Source organism: Crotalus tigris, unplaced genomic scaffold (genome assembly GCF_016545835.1).
Source record: "Crotalus tigris isolate CLP2741 ecotype Arizona unplaced genomic scaffold, ASM1654583v1 scf7180000019636.1259824, whole genome shotgun sequence".
NCBI lineage: Eukaryota > Metazoa > Chordata > Lepidosauria > Squamata > Viperidae > Crotalus > Crotalus tigris.
In genome coordinates this window covers 472,501-497,146 of record NW_024097633.1, presented here as the reverse complement: position 1 = coordinate 497,146, position 24,646 = coordinate 472,501, and the positions used below count along the sequence as shown (strand labels likewise).

The window sequence follows — 24,646 nt, the reverse complement described above, 5'->3', positions numbered from 1 at the left end:
ATTGTATTATTAGTACATACTATTGTAGCATTTAAGTACAAAACAAATTTTAGTCAGTGCCTCAGCATTATTTATCTTTGTGTGATTAAGCTGGTGCTTTTTCTTTTAAATGAATTATAAAATAGTTATGCCTACATTATATCTATTGAAATCAGTGGGATTTAATTAGTCATGAATAACATGTCCCAATGATTTCAGTAGTCTAGAGGTATGATGAAAACTATTTGATTCAATATTTATTATATGTTGTGCAATAATTGGAAATAATAGACATCTTATCTGAGCAACATGACAAATATATTCTTAATTAGAGACAGGGAAAAGAGGAATATTTGGAAACTAATTATTTTGGAGCAAGAATTGAGGCCATTATTTTGTTTTGTGCAATGTGGTGTAAAATTTCCAAGTGAAATACTAGAGAGATCTAGTTATTGATTACTGTTTAGGGCAGAATAAGGTTAGCTAAACAAGAGAGAAGAGTACATTTTTAATGTATTTATAGAGTTTGCTCTGCTTCAGAGATAAGTGGGCTGTCACCTTTGTACCTGTTCAGTTTCAAAAAGAGTTTTGCTGTAAGAGGAAAACCTGCAATATTTAAAAGAATCTTGTAAATCATAGCATAGGTTCTAATGACACTCATAGCTATTAATATATTCTTGCATGTTGTTTTGGAAGCAGGAATAAACACACCAGAGAAGGAACCAAAACTAAATATTGCAGCAGGGGAACAACCACTACTTCCAGCTAAAGAAGATGGTCCACCCAAAAAGACCAAATTTTCTGAAGAAAATAAGTTTGGTCATGACCAGGTAAAAAGTATTATTACAATATTTCTATCTTAGGATTTTATTTATGAACAATTTTAGTGAAATACTTTAATTCTTCATGGGCTTTATTTATGCAGTTAGCAATTAGCATAAAATGTTTTTCAGCTAATCATATCAAACTAATATTTCCAAAAGACTATTACATCACAATACTACAGTATATGACTGCTGTATTTGTTTGGCTACCTAGGAACCAAAATTAAAAAGGAACTAGAAAGCAAAAAGGGAAGAAAAAAGTTCTTGGGAAAATAATTCTGAAAACCCAAATTTTGAATGAAAGTGCACCTTTTTTCTCAGTAGTTGACATTGCCAATTAGTGCTTCTGAGCTGACCTTTATTTCAAGATGATCTCTATACAGAATTTGAAATATAGCAGGATATAAATTTTCTGTATATCCATGTGTGTGTTTATCTGTATGTGTGCATCTGTGTGTGTGTGTGTGTGTGTGTGTGTGTGTGTGTTTATGTATTAATTAAATTAAGAAGAACCAGTTTTAGCCCATATGTAGGTATGGAAGCTGGCTGGTTTTTGTGTCAGTTGTTGTCTATCAGCCCTGGATTGGAAAGATAAAAACAAAATCTGGTCTATCAGACATAATGGGCCATAATTTATACTTATTTACTTATTTATCAAAAACATACACTTCCCATCTCTCTTAAGTGACTGGCAATTTACAAATAAAAGCCATACAGCTATATAAAAGACACATAGATTAAAACAAAGTTTAAAAACTAGACTAAAAATAGGTTAAAAAGTTAAAAAGGCAGAGCCACAAACCATGATCGGGATTGCAGGTCACTCTTAGATCTCCATGCCAGTTAGCAGTGTCAGTGTCTTGACATTCTTTTGGAAGGCCAGCAGAATAGGTGTCCACCTTACCTCTGGGGGCAAAAGTTCCATAGGGCAGGGGCAATAGCATAGAAGGCTCTCTTCCTAGATCCCATCCATCAAAATTATTTGATTGATGGAGTCCACAGCATGCTCTCCTTGCTTGACTGGATGGAACAGATTGATGTAATTAGGACAAGACAGTTCTTCAGATAACTTGGCACTATGCTCTGTAGGGTTTTAAAGATGATAACCAGTACCTTGAATTGGACCTGGAAGCAAACTGGCAGCCAATGCAGCTCATGTAGCTAAGATGTTACATGCAAAATCTAGGGCACACACAAAACTGCCTGCATTCTGACTAGCTGCAGCTTCCAGATACTTTTCAAGGATAGCCCCATATAGAGTGCATAATTTATATGGAGATGACCAGAGCATGAGTGACTGAAAGACACCTTCTTAGGTCTTTATGATACACAACATAAAAGCAGGCAAAGACCTGAAACATGACTGCCACCTGCTTCTGAAGCAGGTGTCATGAGTCCAGGAGAACCCCCACATTACGCACTGGATTTGTCTGGGACAGAACAATCACATCCAACACCAGAGATGGTAAACTCCCGTATACAAAGGAGTCCCCTACCACTGCCACTTGTTCTTAACAGAGTTTAGCTGAAACCTATTGTTCCCCAGATCCTGATAGCCTCTAAGCACCATAAAAGAGCATCCAATTAGTTCACCTGGGACAGAGATTATACAACTATTATCTACATACATATTTTTCCAAAGATAAGGTCAGCCTATGGTGACAGATAATCTTACCCAGCAGAGGTAAGATTAGAAGCTAAAAAGGAGCGTAAATAGTACTGAGCCCTTTAGCATCCGTAAGACGGACTGTGGGCTGGATCTCTTGCTCCCTATCAGCATTCACTGGACTAATCTGCAGCTCCCGAAGTCAACCCAAAAGAATATCAGAGTTGATAGTTTCAAAGGCCACTGAGAGGCCCCAAAAAAACAAAAAAACAAGCAATGCCTTTTCTATCCCATTTCTAAACCTAAAACATGTCTGAAAGGGATCCAAATAATCTGTCTCATCCTGGATTTTCTGGAGCTGCAGTGTTACTACCTTCTCATCCACCTTCCAGTAAAAGGGAAAGTGAGACACGGGACAAAAGTTATACAAACTATGGAACCCAGCAATGGCTTTTTGAGAATAGGGAGCACCAGTGCCTCTTTAAATTGTCCAGGAACACCCCATTACTCAAAGATGAATTAACTATCGCTAGGACCCATCACGTGTCACATGCTGGGTAGCCTTAACTATGAGGGGAGAGGGCATGGATCTAATTCACAGATAACTGTACATATTCTATCTCCATGCATAATAGGGTAATATAATAGAATCTCAAAGTTGCCAGAGCATGATCTGACCATGGCAGAGGGGCTGAAGATAGTTCTCCCCTCAGATCACATTGCCACTGTTCTGACAAGAAAACTAAGTCCAGAGTGCAACTAATATTTCAAGTCAGGCCATGAGTGACTGGGATGGTGGCCATGAACTCCTGGTCTGTTTTCAAGGTCTGTCCCAGGGGAAACTAATTGAAGGCTCCTAAAACCATAAGCCTGAGGAAGACCATAGCCCAGTGTTTCCCAAACTTGACAATTTTAAGGAGTTGAAGTCCTCATGCCTTAAAATTGTCAAGTTTGGGAAACACTGCCATAGCCAGTCCCAAAATGAGCTCTAGAAGTGAGGCAAGCAAGTTGCTGTGCAGCAGAACAGCTGATACAATAGCAACTGTCCCAGTTGATCCCATGAGTGTATCTTCAAAATCAGGGTCTCATAACTGGAAATTTATAGAGTAGCATTTCTGAAGACCGGCATGATAGATTGTAATAAAATGATATTATAGTCCATAACTTTCACTGAAGAAGATTTTATCCTGTAGTGGATTGGTTCAGATCAATAATAATTGTGTAGATATGGGTATGTGTACTGAAGGTATTGAAGTCCAAGAACTTTACTTATATATAATCCCAAACATATGTTCTCTAATGAATAGGCTGCAGATAAACCACCATGTTTCTTCTTTTTCTTGTAAAATTAAACTGTTTTTAAGGCATTAAAATGTGAAAATGATGATAAATTCCTAGAAATTATTGTTACCCTGAGAGGTTGACTAGAAGAAACAGAAGAAGCATTATTCATTTTTTTCTTGAAGGAAAATGTAGTATTTACTATAGTAATATCATTTTTTCAATTTATTTGTCTAATAATCTGAATTTATGGTGGGTTTTTTTTTTCAGTTTTACCAGTGCCCTTATTGTAACTACAATAGCAGGGACCCAAATCGTATACAGATGCATGTTTTGTCACAACATTCTATGCAGCCTGTGATCTGCTGTCCCCTTTGTCAAGATGTCCTGAGCAACAAAATGCATCTGCAATTACATCTGACTCATTTGCACAGTGTGTCACCTGATTGTGTGGAAAAACTGCTTATGACAGTAAGTATTTAAAATGTTAATATGTTTTTACATATATGTTAATTGTACACAGTGATGAATAGATGCTGGAAATGGAATCAGAAAGTTGGAACAGGAGCTCCTGAGATCTCTGCTTCTGTCAATAACTTAGTTCATCTTTTTGGCCTATTCACTTAACCTTAATTTTCAAAGACACGGGAGTCTTAAGTTCTCATTAAAGTCAACCTTTCAAGATCAAGGTGCTCACCTCTGTGGCTTCATGCACTTCCTAAAGCAGATTGGCTATTAACTTTTCCCTGTAGGGAAACTTTTCCTCTTCATTTGCTATAATGTATTGTGATGGCTAAAAGCATTCTTTGTATATTTATTTATTTAATTTAAACATTGACCCATATCACATGCATGACTCTGGGAAACTAACAGTTAAATTTAATGTCAATTTTATATGAACTTGTAATGGTGAAGAGCAGCACAAAAATCTCTGTACTTTTTATACAGGCCGGAATCATAACTTTATGGTTTATTTAGTTATCTTGAATATCTAATAAAAAACCAAGTGATATATGTATGATATATATGTATGTTAGTGGAAAATATATTTTAGAGAGTGTTATTACATATAGTCAAACCTGTATGTGTTAGAATGTACAACTGCTTTGTCACCCATATTATTTTCTCTTTCAATTTTTCTAAAATGCAATACAGATATCACTAGAGAAACCCTAAGATATTTTTCAGGGATGATTAAACATTTTTAGGATCTCAATGACAGGCTTATATAAAAGCCTAGGTAAAACAAGGTAAACTGTCAGACATACATCAATTAAGATATTATCAAGTTTGGTAAAAATAAAACCTTATCACTCACACCCACACAGATGTGTGAGATACAAATTAATCTTTTGTTAGAACCCTCAGAAATAGTGTCTTCTTCTTGTTGTGCCATATCCGTTATCGGATGTTGGTGATCATGTTGGCGATCCTGTTTTTATCAGCAGCCACACAAAAAAGTGCTGCTGAGTTTTGTCCAAAGCAGTCCCTTAGATTTTGAAGCCACGATGTTCTTCTTCTGCTTGGACCTCGTTTGCCTTCAATCTTTCCCTGGAGGATTAAATGGAGTATGCCATATTTTTCTGGGTGTCACATCACATGTCCGAAATATTCTAATTTTCATTTTTTAATTGTTTTGATGATTTCCCTTGGCTTTCCCAGCAGCTTATCACCTCCTCATTTCTGATCTTGTGAACCCAGCTTATATGTAACAGCCACTTGTAAATCCACATTTCAAATGCTTCTAGTCTCTTCAGGTTACCCAAATTGCTTAAAATGCCCACACTCAACTCATTGAAAGCTCAGGTTGTAAATATCTTTTTTGTTCAGAATATTTTAACCAATACCATTTTTGTCATTTATATGAGCTAAATTTTAAGCTCCTGGTTGATTTATCTACATGTGATAAGCACTGTCAAAATTATGTTTTCTTCCCTAAGGTTCCTGTACCAGATATGATGATGCCTAACAGTATGCTACTGCCAACAGTTGCTTCAGAGAAATCTGACTGCGATGCCATGTCCACAAGCCTGAGAACTGAGGGATCTGGAAAATACTCAGGTATAGCATTGAAAAACCACACCTGCAGAATTGAAACATCAGTGTCTTTTGATAAAATATTCCTTCACCTTGGATAATCTAGTAACTCTGCACTAAAGAAAATAATGCAGAAATTAAAGTTCAGTTTGCTTTAACCAGTTAATGAAATCAAGTGTGTTTTGCAATACAGCAATATTGTAGGACATTTCTTTTCAGGGTTTTAGCTACTGTGCCATACTTTCCTACTTCTTACAGGAAAATCTACATTATAGTTAGGGATGAAGGTAATAAAAAAACAGTACAATAATTTTGGACTAACTCCTTTAAGTCTGACTTTATATATAAAAAAATGGAACTCAAAACCTTTGAAGCAGAAGGTAATTACATTTACATAAAAATGGATCCCATAGTGACAAATATCTGCATCAGACTTCAGGCAGCTATACTTATGACTGTGTTGTGCAAAAAGAAGAGCTGAAAGCAGAGATTAACAGCCAACTTCAAAGAGATGGCTCAAACTGCTAGATATTTCAGCAAGGATCAGCGTAAAACCTAAATGCAACCCTTACACCAGTGGTTCTCAACCTGTGGGTCGGGACCCCATTTGGGGTCGAACAACCATTTCACGGGGGTCGCCAAACAAGGCTGTCTGCCATTTTCCCCCCTTTTCTTTGGCCATGCCCCTGGCACCCAGTGATGTATAAGTGGTTGGGGGGTCACCACAACATGGGGAACTGTATTATGGGGTCGCGGCATTAGAAAGGTTGAGAACCACTGCCTTACACTAATTCAGTAGATAAAACAGCCTTTACTTATTGTTATAATTGGAAAACCACAAATAGCAAACAGTAAGTGAAGGTAATGGTTAAAAAAAGAATTCTCTTGAATCTCAAAGTTATTTTATTTTTTCCATTTTTTCCCTATTTTATGAGGAAAAACCCAGATCTTCAATAAAAATTAGAAAGTAGATAGTAGAAAATCTTTTAGTCCACAAAATAAAATTCCCATTGGGATCCAATTATTTTTTCAAGGTTTTAAACTCCCCTGGATAATCGGTCGCCGCTGTTTCTGGAAGGAGGGCTAAAATCCCTCTTCCCTCTCCACAGGGGGAAAAGTACTTTAGCAGCTTACGTAGGTAGAAAAAGGTAGTTAGGATTTAAGTGAGATAGATCTCACCCAGTCTCTTCCACGCTGCTTTAAAGTTGCCTAATGGTAAGTGTGACTTTGGTTGTCAGCAGCCTAGTGACTGGCCATATTGCTATGGCCAGTCTTTCATCCGCTGGTTTGGAGATAATGCCGGATCTAACGGGAGAGCTACCGCTCTCCTGCAATCCAGTGAGAGCCCCTCCTTGCTGGTCGCCTCTACAGGGTGACTTTTCGACCCTTTTAGGACCCCTCAGCAATGCAAAACTGGACGAGGAAGACGGATAAATGCAAGAAAGTTATTTTTTATCTGATTAATAGAATAAGAAGTATACTAACTTAAATAAGAGACAGTACGTATTAAGGGAAAAAGAGAGGAAATATTGGCTGTTATAGTTTGAGATTTGTACTAATAATATCTGTATGTAATTGAATTATTGTAACTCAGCCACCACGTTGTTTTTCAAAGATATAATTGTAACATTAGAAATTCAATAAAAAGTTATAAAAAATGGTTAAAAAAGAATTCTCAAGTTCCATCATTTCAAAATAATTTGGCAATCATGAGAGTTTGATTGTACAGATCACTCTAATTTGTGGGCAGGCCTTTCAATCAGTGAATTCAGTATTCCTCCTGCCCATTCCTCATAATGTCAATCAAATAATGCCAATCAAATAATCCCTAAAGCTGCTTTTAAAAAACAAAAATATCTACAAATAAGAGAATCATGTTTTAAAGCTGTCAGCTTTATTTTTAGAACATGTTTACTGGAGCATTATTATTTATTCATTTAACTGAATACAGAACAATTCTAGTAGGATTGTATCAGCCCAGGACATTGTGGATAGATTGTCTCCAAAGTCTCATGTATAAATGGCAAAACTTCTCCATAGTTTTAATTCCATCCAAATAGTCAGAACCTTTAGAATCCTTGTTTGCTTGCAGCTGATCCCTGCTCAGCTCTAATGACAGATCCTACCCATGAGTTATAAACCAGATGTATTATTTTACTATATTTTGTATTAAAACTAACCAAAGGTGTAATAAGTTGTTATAGACAGGGATAGATTAAAAACCCAGGTTTGAATATATTCAACATTAAATTGCTTATGTTAGGGCCGTCTATTGTGATTTTAGATTTACAACTATTAATAAGATTGTACAAGTCAGTTGCCCATTTCTGTTTTTGAATAAGTTTGAACTAGCAGCAACAAGATTGCTGCTGTAATGAATTTGGTATATTCCCACTTCATTCTTTTAATTACATATGTGTGAACTTATATATCAATATCTATTTATATTTTACAACCTAGAAGGCAGACCACACTAATGGAAAAAAAGGAAGGAGAACAATGAGAGAAAAAGAGAAAATTACCTAATAACTAGGAAACCCCAAAAACTATGTGAAAATAAATTCATAATTACTGTCCATGCATCCATGTTTGATTCCAGTTTTTCTCTGCAGCAATACTTTTTTAAATGTCATTCACATCTATGATTTTATGCATTGGCTAGAAACCCTGGAAGATTTAATTAGGTGTTTAATTAGCATGATTCCTAAACATTTACCTTTCCAACTGATTCAACAAGGATTAGACAGTTGCCTTTTTCAGGAATTATGATTCAGAGCCTGAGCCTTTTATTGTCTCTGGAATGAATGCATCCATTTGTATGCACATCTTCTTTGTAACTTTAGATAGGATACAGACTTCACCTAGTTAGTTTTCAAAGTATCTTTTAAAAGACAACATGCCAATGTACTAAAAATGGGAATTGCTTAATTGGTATATACTATACTACCTATGCAGATATACAATTGCAAAACTATTACTGAATGGTCACTGTGTATAATTGTCATACCAAATATACTTTCTACTAAATAATCTATGGGTTATTCTTTTTTTTTTCTCTTTCTTTCTTTTGTAAGCAGGTGATAGTCCTCCAGAAGAGAAGAATACTCCTGGGCTTGAAGAATCAAAAACTGGAATGGAAATTAAAATAGAGGAAAATAAGCCACTAAAAGAATCTGCTGAACTGCCAGAATGGAACAAAAGCAGCAGTAATGATATAAAGATAATTGAATCACTGCCAGATCATTTGAATGAACAGCAGAAGAGGCAGCAGCTTTCTGTTTCTGATCGCCATGTCTATAAATATCGTTGTAACCATTGTAGCTTGGCTTTTAAGACTATGCAGAAGCTTCAGATACATTCCCAGTATCATGCTATTCGGGCTGCTACCATGTGTAGCCTTTGCCAACGTAGCTTCCGTACATTCCAGGCTTTAAAAAAACATTTGGAAACAGGCCATCCAGAACTCAGTGAAGCTGAAATTCAGCAGCTGTGTACATCTTTACCTGTAAATGGTGAACTCTGGTCAGAAAATGAAAGTATGGCACAAGAGGAACATGCACTAGAACAAGATATAGAAAGGGAATATGAGGTGGACCAGGAAGGTAAAGCAAGTCCTGTAGGAAGTGACAGCAGCTCGATTCCAGATGAAATGGGCTCAGAACCAAAGCGGACCTTACCTTTTAGAAAAGGGCCAAATTTTACTATGGAAAAGTTTCTAGATCCTTCTCGTCCATATAAATGCACAGTGTGCAAAGAATCTTTCACACAAAAGAACATTCTTTTGGTCCATTATAATTCAGTCTCCCATTTACATAAACTCAAAAAAGTGTTGCAGGAAGCATCCAGTCCTGTCCCTCAAGAAGCAAACAGCAGCACTGACAACAAACCCTATAAATGCAGCATTTGCAATGTTTCTTACAGCCAAAGTTCTACACTGGAAATCCACATGAGATCTGTACTGCATCAGACTAAGGCAAGGGCTGCAAAATTAGAGCCAAACAGTAATACATTAAGCGGAACTAGTACAGCAGGGAGTGTTAATAGCCCTAGCCAAGGATCAGTAGAGTCTACGAGCTTACCAGCAGCTAACAGCAAAGAAACTCACCTAGATGCCAAAGAGTTAAATAAAAAACAGGCTTCTGAATTTATTTCTGCTCAGCCTACACATCATCCTCCCCAGTCACCAGCCCAACTGCAGATGCAACTCCAGCATGAATTGCAGCAGCAAGCAGCTTTCTTTCAGCCACAGTTCTTGAATCCTGCTTTTTTGCCTCATTTTCCTATGACGCCAGAAGCGTTGCTGCAATTTCAACAACCACAATTTCTTTTTCCGTTTTATATTCCAGGGACTGAATTCAGTCTGAGCCCTGATCTGGGTTTACCTGCTTCTGCCACTTTTGGTATGCCTGGAATGGCAGGTATGGCAGGTTCATTGTTAGAAGACCTAAAACAGCAGATGCAAGTTCAGCACCATGTCGGCCAAACTCAGCTACAGCTATTACAGCAACAGGCACAACAGTATCAAGCTACACCACCTCAAATTCAGCCCCCAAAGCAGCAACAGCAACAGCAACAGGCTAATAAGTTGGTAAAAGCAGAGCAAAATCCTGCAGTAAATACAGAATGCCAGATGGTGAAGGATATGCCCTTAGTTAAGGAATCTGAAGAGATTTCTGAGAAACAAGAAAAACCAAAGCAAGAATTCACAAGTGATAATGAAGGATTGAAAGAAAACAAAGAAATAAAGAAGCAGAAGTCTTCAGAACCAATTATCCCACCACCTAGAATTGCTTCTGGGGCAAGAGGAAATGCAGCCAAAGCTTTATTAGAAAATTTTGGCTTTGAATTAGTTATTCAATATAATGAGAACAGGCAGAAGGTGCAGAAGAAAAGTAAAACTAGTGATTGTGAAAATACTGACAAATTGGAATGTGCAGCGTGTAGTAAATTATTTTCAAACATACTTATATTAAAGAGTCATCAGGAACACGTCCATGGTCAGTTCTTCCCATATGGTGCACTAGAAAAATTTGCCTGTCAATACAGGGAGGCATATGACAAACTTTATCCTATTTCACCGTCTTCTCCAGAACCACCCCCACCTCCACCTGCAGCTCCATCTGTAACTCCTTCACAACCTTCATCTAGCTCTGGAAAAATTCAGAGCATAACTCCCACTCCTTTGCAAGCTCCCCCACCAACACCACCTCCACCGCCTCCGCCACCACCTCCTCCGCCACCGCCTCCACCTTCTGCTCCACCACCAGTGCAGCTGCCAGTATCTTTAGATCTTCCTCTTTTCCCCCCAATTATGATGCAACCAGTGCAACACCCAGCATTACCTCCTCAGCTTGCCCTTCAGTTACCACCCATGGATGCTTTATCTGCAGATCTTACTCAGCTTTGTCAGCAACAACTTGGATTAGATCCAAATTTTCTACGACACTCTCAATTCAAGCGTCCCCGTACTAGAATCACAGATGACCAACTGAAAATCCTGCGAGCATATTTTGATATTAATAATTCTCCCAGCGAGGAACAGATTCAAGAAATGGCTGAGAAATCTGGCCTTTCACAAAAAGTTATTAAACATTGGTTTCGAAATACCTTATTTAAGGAACGACAGAGAAACAAAGATTCTCCATACAATTTTAGTAACCCTCCCATAACAGTTTTGGAAGATATAAGAATTGAACCACAAACCAGTTCTTTAGAACATTACAAATCTGATGCATCTTTAAGCAAGCGATCATCTAGAACTAGATTTACTGACTACCAGCTGAGAGTGTTACAAGATTTTTTTGATACAAATGCTTATCCAAAAGATGATGAAATTGAACAACTTTCAACTGTACTTAACTTACCTACTCGTGTTATTGTTGTATGGTTCCAGAATGCACGGCAAAAGGCTCGAAAAAGCTATGAGAATCAAGCTGAAACTAAAGATAACGAGAAAAGGGAACTCACCAATGAGAGATACATTAGGACTAGTAACATGCAATATCAATGTAAAAAATGTAGTGTAGTTTTTCCCAGAATTTTTGACTTAATTACTCATCAGAAAAAAATGTGTTATAAAGATGAGGATGATGATGCCCAAGATGAAAGTCAAACAGAGGACTCAATGGACGCCACAGATCAAACTCTTTATAAGAACTATACATTTTCTGGTCCATCTGATTCATCTAAAAGTATGGCTGTAGCAACCACAGCAAGCTCTGGATCTGGTTCTAGTACTCCTTTGATGCCATCACCCAAACCCGAGCCAGACAAAAACTCTCCCAAACCTGATTTAACTGAAAAGCCAAAGCAAAATGATACCACACCTAAACAAGTTGAGACTTCCTCCCAAAGCAACAAATTAATGCAATCTACACTAACATCCTCCACAGGATCCTCTATGGATTCACAGCCCTCAGCTTCTCAAGCACAGCAACACAAACAACCCCAAATAGGAGGTAGACCACCTTCTACATCACAATCTACACCAGTTCCTTCCAGTCCTTTAACAATTTCAATGGGTCCTCTTCAAAACAGTCTACCTCCTCAGTTACTGCAGTACCAATGTGACCAGTGTACAGTTGCCTTTCCCACTTTAGAACTTTGGCAGGAGCACCAACATATGCATTTCTTAGCAGCACAAAATCAATTCCTTCATTCTCAGTTTTTAGAAAGGCCTATGGATATGCCCTATATGATATTTGATCCTAATAGCCCTTTGATGACAGGTCAGTTGCTGAATAGTTCTTTGGCCCAGATGGCACCACAAGTAAGTTCAACTCACACAACTCACCATACTGCTTCAGTTTCTGGCTCACTTAAAAGAAAACTGGATGATAAGGAAGATAATAATTGTAGTGAAAAAGAGGGAGGAAACAGTGGTGAGGACCAGCACCGCGATAAACGATTGAGAACTACAATTACTCCAGAGCAGTTGGAAATACTCTATGAAAAATACCTTTTGGATTCCAATCCTACTCGAAAAATGCTAGATCATATTGCACGTGAAGTAGGTCTTAAAAAGAGGGTAGTACAAGTCTGGTTTCAAAATACAAGAGCTCGAGAAAGAAAAGGGCAATTTCGTGCAGTAGGGCCAGCCCAGTCTCATAAAAGATGTCCTTTTTGTCGAGCATTGTTTAAAGCAAAATCAGCTTTAGAAAGTCATATTCGCAGTCGACACTGGAATGAAGGAAAACAGGCAGGTTATAGTTTGCCACCGAGTCCTTTAATAGTCAATGAAGATGGAGGAGAAAGCCCACAAAAATATATGTTTTTTGATTATCCATCATCTTTAACAAAAATTGATTTATCAAGTGAAAATGAATTAGCTTCTACTGTCTCAACTCCTGTTAGTAAAACTGCAGAAATGTCACCGAAGAATCTTTTAAGTCCTTCGTCTTTCAAAGCAGAATGCAATGAAGATATTGAAAATCTGAATGCTGCTCCTGTTGATAGTTGTTATGATCAGAGTAAAACTGACTTTGATGAAACTTCATCAATTAATACAGCAATTAGTGATGCTACAACAGGAGATGAAGGAAACAATGAAACTGAAAGTATGAGTGGTTGTTCAAGAGATGTGAAATCATCATTTTCTAAAGAGCCAAAAAATATTCTCAATGACAATTTGCCAAAAAACACAAACATGCCTAATATGGAGAACATTGATGATAAGCATTTATTCTCTCTGACAAACCCATCAATCCTTTTAGGTGACAAAGATGGTGATCATGACCAAAGTGTTTACATTACTGATGATCCTGATGATAATGCTGATCGCAGTGAAACATCAAGCATTGCTGATCCAAGTTCACCTAATCCATTTGGAGCAAACAATCCCTTTAAATCTAAAAGTAGCGATCGGCCTGGTCACAAACGATTTCGGACACAAATGAGTAATTTACAGCTTAAGGTCTTGAAGGCTTGCTTTAGTGACTATCGGACTCCAACCATGCAAGAATGTGAAATGCTAGGGAATGAGATTGGCTTGCCCAAACGTGTGGTACAAGTTTGGTTTCAAAATGCACGAGCAAAAGAAAAGAAATTCAAAATAAACATAGGGAAGCCATTTATGATCAATCAGAATGCAACTGATGGATCAAGACCAGAGTGTTCTCTATGTGGGGTGAAGTATTCTGCACGTTTGTCCATAAGAGACCATATATTTTCCAAACAACACATAACAAAAGTGCGAGAAACTGTGGGAAGTCAGCTGGACCGGGAAAAAGACTACTTAGCTCCTACAACTGTTAGACAGCTGATGGCACAACAAGAATTGGATCGTATTAAAAAGGCCACAGATGTTTTAGGCTTAACAGTACAGCAGCCAGGCATGATGGACAGCAGTTCACTTCACGGAATCAGTTTGCCAGCGGCTTACCCAGGACTACCTGGAATTCCTCCAGTTCTTTTACCTGGAATGAATGGTCCATCTTCCTTAACTGGATTTCCTCAAAGTTCAAACAGTAAGTAAATATGAAAAGAAAAAAAGTCAGCATTGTTGAGATAGAGTTGGTATTTTATGACCTTTCTGTCATTTATGTGATTGTACACCATAAAAATAATTTGTTCAGAACCTGTGTGAGTGAATGCTTCCTAACCTATTCAGAATTTGCTGGATTCTGATCCACCAGAGAGGAACAGGGAAGTCAAAATCTACAAGATGGGGAGCAGGATTATGGCATCATAGTTCACATCTTGAGGATAAGGCTTGAATTGCAACATCATGCCCACCTTCTTGCAGGTTTTAATCCTTCCCTGTGTATGCCCCAAATGAGAGTGGATTCAGTCTTTACTACTCGCTTATACTTTTATGTCTCTATGAGTCCCATAAACTGTTCCAAAATATTAGAAGATTTTTCTAAGACTTTGTAGGCGATAATACTAGGAACTGCAAAGACAATACCAGGACCTTGATGGCAGAAAATAAATAAAAAAATAGAATCCATTCAGGATTTAAAACAGTTTGAATTTTACATAGCTGATATATTATCAATATGTTATTTTTGAAGTAAAACATGTAATGGGTATTTTAAGTAACAGTGTATATGTCAATGAAATAACATTCTTAACTAGGACTTTTACATTTATTTATCAGTTCATCCAATAAAATCCTGAGAATCATGTATTTTTATAATTTAATCAATATTCCACATATATTTGTCACATTTTAAAACATTTTACTAAGTAAAGGCAAATTGAGGGATGGCATTAGTAACTGAGACAAAATCTCATTCAAGTGATATAAACCCTAGTAACTGCTTCTCTGGGATTTAACTGTATCCAGCTAAAGCTGCAATTCAAAGCACTGCACTGAAATCAGTGGGACTTCTAAATAATCATGGTAAGGACTGAGCTAAAATCAATCTTATTTTATTTAATTCACAACTTTTTCCTGATCTCCATAACAGTTATGGTAATGAATTAATATAGTCAATCATAAATTCTAGGCAGATTGACTTTATGTATTTGCAAAAATGCAAGTAGAAAAATTACATATCTGGGAAATATTTATTTCCAAATATTTGGTGCATCTATTTAATTAGTTTGTGTATTATAATATAATAAAGTATAATAAAATTATAATATTTTTTCCTATCTGAGATAGTGTCATTTATACAAACTTTTTGCCTCTCATTATTACTGTGTGTCTTACAATTAAATTAAAACTATTTACATTTCAGGGTTGATGTCTATACTGCTGATTGCCAATATTAGAACTGTAGCAATGACATTTTTTCTATTTTATTCTAATTGATAATAACCATTCCATTGATCATTTTTTTCCATTTTTTTCCTTGATTCATTACATTTTTCTTTTCATAATGGGAAACATTTCCTTCTGGTTTTAGGTAATAAAATCAAAAGACTGTGTCTTTTGCTAAGCATAAGTGATAGGTTAAAGAAAAATTATAGAAGTCCAGTCTATGCATGGAAACAAAACTTTCTCCTTCAGATGAGTCAGTTGTAGAACCAGATTGCTAAGTCAAACCCCTGTCTTTCTAAAAGATATGAGCTAGCAGAAACCGCCCTCGACATAGACTTTAATTTCTGCTGTTATATTCACTCTCCAAACTTTACACATTAATTTCCTGAAAACAAGTATTCAGAGTTTAGAAGAAGAATAAAAGTCATAATTTTGATTTGGAATAAAGGCTGGAAAGATAGTTCTCTGCATTTTCCAGAATTCTTCTCTTTACAGAGCATTTACTGAAGATAAGCTTAACTTCCTGACTGAGTTGTTAAATTGTATTATTGGTATTACCTTTTCCAGCTCTCAATCCTAGTAATAACTTACTGGTTAAGCCATTTTCCACTTATATTTAGGCCTCCAAGTTGTATGAGTCAATTTGGGGAATACTCTTTGGTTGAGAATCATCTAGCTATAATATCTAACAGCCTTCATTCTATTAGGAAAGAATATACAATTTTTCTACCCCTTCCTCATCCAAAGTACAGCTAAGACTTAACTCTAAATCATAAAGTACTGATCTATAATTGAGATATCACAATTAAAAGAAGGTGAGGCTCTATCAGATATTTCTGAATTCCATCTTTGTTCCTTTGAGGATGCAATTGTATGCATAATGCATGTTTCAGAAATGGATGAAAGTGTTAAACATTGAAATTCAAGGCAATATTTCCCTATTGTCATTGGGTCAGCTAAATTTGTATTAACAGCTGATATAAACATTTAAGATCTATATGCAGACTAAATCTTAAACATGCAGGTTATTCCTAGATACTGGGCATATAGATCAGTTTGAGTTAGTAGATCTTCAAATAATAAATGCAATAGAATAATCTATGAAATATCAATTAAGGCTAAGGCAAAACACTTTCAAGTGGTGTAGAAATGTTAAGCAAATATACAGGTGAAACTCGAAAAATTAGAATATTGTGCAAAAGTTCATTTATTTCAGTAATGCAACTTAAAAGGTGAACCTAATATATGAAATAGACTCATTACATGCAAAGCAAGATAGTTCAAGCTGTGATGTGTCATAAATGAGATGATTATGGCTTACAGTTCATGAAAACCCCAAATCCACAATCTCAGAAAATTAGAATATTGTGAAAAGGTTCAATATTCTAGGCTCAAAGTGTCCCACTCTAATCAGCTAACACCTTGAAAGGGTTCCTGAGCCTTTAAATGGTCTCTCAGTTAGGTTCTGTAGGAATCACAATCATGGGAAAGACTGCTGACCTGACAATTGTGCAGAAAATCGTCAATCATTGACACCCTCCATAAGGAGGGAAAGCCTCAAAAGGTAATTGCAAAAGAAGTTGGGTGTTCCCAAAGTGCTGTATCAAAGCACATTATTAGAAAGTTATGTGGAAGGGAAAAGTGTGGAAGAAAAAGGTACACAAGCAGCCGGAATGACCGCAGCCTGGAGAGTGTCAGGAAAAGGCTATTCAAAAGTGTTGGGGACTTTCACAAGGAGTGGACTGAGGCTGGAGTCAGTGCATCAAGAGCTACCACACACAGACGGCTATCCTGGACATGGGCTTCAAATGTCGTATTCCTCTTGTCAAGCCGCTCCTGAACAACAAACAACGTCAGAAGCATCTTATCTGAGCTAAAGAAAAACAGAACTGATCTATTGCTCAGTGGTCCAAAGTCCTCTTTTCTGATGAGAGCAACTTTTGCATCTCATTTGGGAACCAAGGACCCAGAGTCTGGAGGGAGAATGGAGAGGCACACACTTCCAAAAGCACCAAAACCTGGTTCAGTGACCATGGGATTACTGTGCTTGATTGGCCAACAAACTCGCCTGACCGGAACCCCATAGAGAATCTATGGGGCATTGCCAAGAGAAAGATGAGAGACATGAGACCGAACAATGAAGAAGAGCTGAAGGCCGCTATTGAAGCATCCTGGTCTTCCATAACACCTCAGCGGTGCCACAGGCTAATAGCTTCCATGCCACGCAGCATTGAGGCAGTAATTGCTGCAAAAGGGGCCCAAACCAAGTACTGAGTGCATATGCATGCTTATACTTTTCAGAGGTCTGATATTGTTCTATGTACAATCCTTGTTTTATTGATTGCATGTAATATTCTAATTTTCTGAGATTGTGGATTTGGGGTTTTCATGAGCTGTAAGCCATAATCATCTCACTTATGACACATCACGGCTTGAACTAACTTGCTTTGCATGTAATGAGTCTATCTCATATATTAGGTTCACCTTTTAAGTTGCATTACTGAAATAAATAAACTTTTGCACGATATTTTAATTTTTCGAGTTTCACCTGTATACCTTGAAATATTCCATTCTTCCATATGCTAAATAAACTCTCTTATTACCCAGAAAATATATATTCCTAATGATTCTTAATGGAATAGTGGAATTGAAAAAAAAGAGTAGATTATATTAAACTTTCATTAGTAAAAAGTATTCCTCCTCCACAGTTCTTTAATATATACTCATTGCTGATATGCTTCATATCTTATTAACTATTTTAACGTTTTGCTGTGGGCAGCAGTTTCCATCTGTGTTTGATGCAGAGATAAGTTTAATCAAACTTCTTTCAGTTAATGTTATGCCCTGATCCTGATTATGATCCTTTAGTTTACTTCTTTCTACTTTAAAATATTTCAAAATCTGCTAATAGTCATTCCCAGTTTCCAAATATTATCCTCTCATAGACTTAAAATGTGATACAGTAATGCTTCTGAATGTAAATGTACATTTATATCTTCTTTATTTTATGATCAAATAGGTAGATAATTTATCAAATTATATTTGAGCATGTATGCAATTAATTTTTTACATAAATATATGCATAATTAAAATAGTTATTTTCATTAGCATGGCTCAGTTTTGTTTTTTGGGTTACTCTTATTCTACTTAACAAATCCCAACTAAATAGCATGTAGCCTTATGCTCCATTAATTAATTAGCTCTTGATGTAACACAAGAGTAGTCAAAAAGCCATTGTTATGTATTGGTATGTATATAGATGTGTGTGTGTGTGTGTGTGTGTGTGTGTGTGTGTGTGTGTGTGTCTGTCTGTCTGTCTGTCTGTCTGTCTGTCTGTCTGTATATATGAAAGATCTGGAAAATGAAAAAAAAATCAGTCATGTCATCTCAAGCTTAAGCACCAATCATTTCATTTGGATTTACTCATTGGTAATGGGCTATCGTGCCTTTAGTTTATGTTCTGAATGCTGTATGTCCACATCATTAATTGCCATAATCTTTCAATTGAAGAAATTTGACATTTGTTTAAACATCATGCATCAAGGAAAGTTAACAAAAGATAGCCTAATGATTCGATAAGTCAAGCAAAGAATAAATGAAATAAATCCAATCATTATGATCATCTAAAATACTTTAAACAGCAGATTGTTAATGTTTATATCTGTAATAAATTCTTCAAACTAATCTTACAATATTCAAAATACGATGAGCTTCATTTTAATATTTCTTGATGAACTGTTTTGCATTTATAGACAGGCCTAAACTTTTGATTACTTTGCCTATTGAACCCTTGTGGTCCATCCAGTTTTTAAAAATCTTCAGTCAGAGGCTTGTGTATATTATGAAAAAGTCAAAGGATATTATTTATTAATTATTTAAAATAATACATTCTCCCAATATGCTATAGTTTATTACCAGAAATAGCTATATGCATTTTACCAAAACATATTTTAATATAATTAAATTACCATTAAAATAAATTAAAATTTAATGAAGTCTTAAAAATATTTTTCTACTATATGTGTGTTATGCCACCTACAGATTTTAACAGAGGCCATCTAAAGTCTGTTTACTAACTATACATTTTAGCTTCCCATGAAATAAAAGTAATGATTCTGTAACAAACATTAAATGGTTGCTTTGTTAAATCTAATAGTCTCTTCCTCTGAGTTCTAATTATTTTATTCTGAGGAATGTTAAGCATTTGGATATTGATGACATCAGCACCATTCATGCCATTAATAGCATGTCTATCCTGTATGTTCTAAGGTTCGTACTCTTATAATTTCACATATACACTGATCCTAGAAGATCCTTTAAGTTCTAATTTCTATGTATTACTTTACTTTCTCTGCAGCAGCATTTCAAAATGTATTTTCCATAGTTTCCTAGTCAGTTACATAGATCATAAATACTGCTTTTTCATTAATCAGTAAAACAGAATATTCTATAGGCAAAGTTGTTTAAAACTGGAATTCTAAGTATAACAAAGAAATTCTTCATGCTTATTTTTATACTCATGCTATAGGTATATAGATAAATCCAACACAAAGTATTTTTTTACAAATTGTATTCCAAGTCAGTAAAGACCATTATTATGAAGTCAATTCATATACAAATCAGCTTATTTCCAAATTTGTGTTAGTAAGAAGATGGCATTATATTGCAATCCTCTACATATTTTTTCAGAAACAAAAATTAACTAGGACTTACTTCTCAGTAGCCATGTAAGATGATACTAAATTATTCACAATTAGCTTACAGCACAGGTCTTCAGAAATACAGTGAAGACTTTGATAATGGAACATTTTAATTTTATTTTAAAGAAAGTAAAGGATTTCTTTCTACAATTGTTGCAATAGTAGAGAATACTCAAAAGAAAATTCTCACATGTACTGTACTACAATAAGATCCATTTTATCACCACTAGTTTTAATACTTATTTATTGTTTTGTTTATGTTTCCCTCTTTTAATTAGACAAGAGTCCCTTTTATTAGATATGTTATTAGTTCAGAGAACCAGTTTGCTGTAGTGGTTAAGACACCAGACTAAAAGCTGGGAAAATGTGATTTCTATTCATTCCTTAGGCATTAACTTTCTCTCAGCTCTAGGAAGCAGCCAATAGCAAATTACTTCAGAAATCTTGCCAAGAAAACTGCAGAGACCTGTCCAGGCAATTGCCAGGAATCAAAACTGATTGGAAGGTACCTCCCCTCATTGCAAAGTATTTGCATAAGTACTAATTTCTCAGGTGGAAACAAAAATATCCCAGAGGCAGAATTAATTAAAATGAGAACACAATCCAGATACGTGCAAACCCAATAGTTATTACTTCAATTGTTGTTAATTGCGAAGTCGTGTCGTTGACCCCATGGACAACGTTCGTCCAGGTCTTCCTGTCCTCTACCATCTTCTGGAGTCCATTTAAGTTCACGCCTACTGTTTCAGTGACACCATCCAGCCACCTCATTCTCTGTCATCCCCTTTTTCTATTGCCCTCAATCTTTCCCAGCATTAGGCCCTTCTCCAGTGAGTCCTTCCTTCTCATTAGGTGGCCAAAGTATTTGAGTTTCAGCTTCAGGATCTGGCCTTCTAAAGAGAAGTTGGGGTTGATCTCTTCTAGAACTGACTGGTTTGAACGCCTTGCAGTCCAAGGGACTCGCAGGAGTCTTCTCCAGCACCATAGTTCTAAGGCCCAATTCTTTGTCGCTCAGCCTTTCTTATGGTCCAACTTTCACATCCATACATTGCAACTGGAAAAGCCATGGCCTTGACTATATGCACTTTTGTTGGCAGGGTGATGTCTCTGCTTTTTAGTATGCTGCCTAGATTTGCCATAGCTTTCCTCCCCAGGAGCAAGCATCTTTTAATTTCTTGGCTGCAGTCCCCATCTGAGGTGATCTTGGAGCCCAGGAAAATAAAATCTGTCACTACCTCCATTTCTTCCCCATCTATTTGCCAGGAATTGAAAGGGCCGGATGCCATGATTTTGGTTTTCTTAATGTTGAGTTTCAGGCCTACTTTTGCACTCTCCTTCTTCACCCGCATCAAGAGGCTCTTTAGTTCCTCTTCACTTTCTGCCATTAGAGTGGTATCATCTGCATATCTTAGGTTGTTGATATTTTTCCCGGCAATCTTAATTCCAACTTTTGATTCATCTAGCCCTGCCTTTCTCATTTCCTATTGAGGCTGGACTTCAGAGCATCATTCCCCCAACGCAGGGAGAGGGAGCCGACTAGGTGGTTCTGCCCCAGGCGCCTAATGGACCCAGATCGGTTCCAGGAGGAGCTTGGGGAAATACCTGACTCCCTTGTCCACAACTCGTCCGGGTCCCTGGTTGCGGCCTGGAATGAGGCAGCGTCCGGGGCCCTGGATCGAATTGCGCCTTTGCGACCTCTCTGTGGTGGTGGTCCCCGGAGGGCGCCTTGGTTTACTGAGGAGCTCCGGGAGATGAAGCGCCACAAGAGACGTCTAGAGCGACGTTGGAGGGCCAGTAACTCTGAATCTGACCGATCACTATTAAGAGCCTATCTTAGGACTTATTTAGTGGCGATAAGGGCGGCAAAGCGTGTTCACTTTTCCGCACTTATTGCATCCGCAGAATCTCGCCCGGCCACCTTGTTTAGGGTGACCCGCTCCCTTCTTAAAGTGGAGGAGGCGGAGGAACCCTTGCAGGGGAGAGCTGAGGAGTTTGTTCAGTTTCTTTTGGACAAAATCGCTCAGATTCAGAGAGACCTGGACTCCGACTGGGCAGTGCCAGCCGAGTTGCCAGGGGCTGGTCTTAGTCATGTTATCTGGAGCGAGTTTGAGCCTGTGACCCCTGATGAAGTGGACAAGGCCGTGAGGGCAATGAATGCCGCCACCTGTTTATTGGACCCGTGCCCCTCCTGGCTGGTTTCTGCCAGTAGGGAGGTGACACGAGGCTGGCTCCAGGCGATAATCAACGCCTCCTTGATGGAGGGGTCTTTCCCGCAACCTTTAAAGGAAGCAGTGGTGAGGCCCCTCCTCAAGAAGCCTTCCCTGGACCCAGCTGTTTTGAAGAACTTTCGTCCCGTCTCCAACCTCCCCTTTGTGGGGAAGGTTGTAGAGAAGGTGGTGGCGTCTCAACTCTTGCGATCCTTGGAGGAAACCAATTATCTGGACCCTTTTCAATCTGGTTTCAGGCCCGGCTACAGCACTGAGACTGCTTTGGTCGCACTGACCGATGACCTCTGGCGAGCCCGGGATAGGGGTTATTCCTCTATCCTGGTGCTTCTTGACCTCTCAGCAGCTTTCGATACCATCGACCATGGTATCCTTCTGCGTCGTCTCGGAGAGGTGGGGGTGGGTGGCACCGTATTGCGGTGGTTCTCCTCCTACCTCTCTGACAGGTCGCAGTCGGTGTTGGTGGGTGGACAGAGATCGACCCCTAGGCGCCTCAATTATGGGGTGCCTCAGGGCTCGGTCTTGTCCCCCCTCCTTTTTAACATCTACATGAAACCGCTGGGTGAGATCATTCGGCGACACGGGGTGAGGTATCATCAGTATGCGGATGATACCCAATTGTATATCTCCACCCCGTGTCCTTTCAGTGAAGCAGTCGACGTGATGTGCCGGTGCCTGGAAGATGTGAGGGTCTGGATGGGGGTGAACAGGCTTAGACTCAACCCTGACAAGACCGAGTGGCTCTGGGTCTTGCCTCCCAAAGGCCAACTGGATGGTCCATCTTTAGTCCTGGGGGGGGCAAATTTACCTCCCTCAGTGCAGGCACGCAACTTGGGTGTCCTCCTGGACTCACAGCTAAATTTGGAACAACATCTATCGGCTGTGGCCAGGGGGACCTTTGCACAGGTTCGCCTAGTGCACCAGTTGCGGCCTTATTTGGACCGGGAGGCTTTACTCACAGTCACTCATGCCCTTGTCACCTCAAGACTGGATTACTGTAACGCGCTCTACATGGGGCTACCCTTGAAGGGCGTTCGGAGACTGCAGTTGGTTCAGAACGCAGCCGCGAGAGCGATTGTGGGCGCGCCAAGGTACGCCCACATGTCACCTATCCTCCGCGAGCTGCACTGGCTTCCTGTGGGTCTCCGGACGCAATTCAAGGTGTTGGTTATCACCTTTAAAGCCCTTCATGGCATAGGGCCAGGTTACTTACAGGACCGCATTCTGCCGCACAGCTCCCAGAGACCGGTGAGGTCCCATAGATTGGGCCTCCTTCAGGTCCCGTCGGCCAGACAATGTCGGCTGGTGGGCCCTCGGGGAAGGGCCTTTTCTGTGGTGCCTCCGACCTGGTGGAATCAACTTCCCCCCGAGGTTCGAACTACTCCCACCCTGCTGGCCTTTAAGAAAGCCGTTAAAACTCTCCTGTTCCGGCAGGCCTGGGGCTGATGTCCCCGGGGGGCCGGGATATGATCGGACTCACGGTATGACTGGATTATTTTATTCTTTTATGACTGTTTTTAACCTTGTATGCCGCCCTGAGTCCTTTGGTTTTGGGTGGCATATAAATATTTGTAAATAAATAAATATGCTCTGCATATAAGTTAAATAGGCAGGGCGACAGTATACAACCTTGCCGGACTCATTTCCCAATTTTGAACCAATCAGTGGTTGGTGTCCAGTTCTCACTGTTGCTTCTTGATCCACATATAGGTTTCCCAAGAGACAAATGAGATGGTCTGGTACTCCCATCTCTTTAAGAACTTGCCACAATTTGTTGTGATCCACACAATCAAAGGTTTTAGCATAGTCAATGAAGCAGAAATAGATGTTTTTCTGGAACTCCCTAGCTTTCTCCATGATCCAGCGTATGTTGACAATTTTGATCTCTAATTCCTCTGCCTCTTCGAAATCCTGCCTGTACTTCTGGTAGTTCTCGATCCACATACTGTTGGAGTCTAGCTTGTAGGATTTTAAGCATAACTTTACTAGCATGTGAAATGAGTGCAATGGGGCAATAGTTTGAACATTCTTTGGCATTTCCTTTCTTTGGAATTGGAATGTAAACTGACCTTTTCCAATCCTGTGGCCACTGTTGAGTTTTCCAAATTTGCTGGCAAATTGAGTATAGTACTTTTACTGCATCGTCTTTTAAGATTTTGAATAGCTCAGCTGGAATACTGTCACCTCCATTAGTTTTGTAGTGTGATGCTAATATTCTGTTACTATATAAAATGAATAGTGTTGTTAAGGCATATATTTATTGTTTAATAATTAAAAAATTACTTTGA

The 24,646-nt window shown here is 38.3% G+C and overlaps 1 protein-coding gene across 7 annotated transcripts in view; it reads left to right on the top strand.

Annotated features, from left to right (window-relative positions):
• Window positions 1–24,646, top strand: part of ZFHX4 (zinc finger homeobox 4) — a 199,376-nt gene that overhangs the window by 169,372 nt on the left and 5,358 nt on the right. For 6 of the 7 annotated variants that reach the window (XM_039363962.1, XM_039363964.1, XM_039363959.1 and 3 more), the window contains exons 6-9: window positions 676–809; window positions 3,961–4,161; window positions 5,631–5,751; window positions 8,805–14,192. In XM_039363962.1, the coding sequence (XP_039219896.1) occupies window positions 676–809; window positions 3,961–4,161; window positions 5,631–5,751; window positions 8,805–14,192 (5,844 nt within the window). The remainder of the gene's footprint in view (window positions 1–675; window positions 810–3,960; window positions 4,162–5,630; window positions 5,752–8,804; window positions 14,193–24,646) is intronic. The other variant, XM_039363963.1, reaches the window with a different exon arrangement.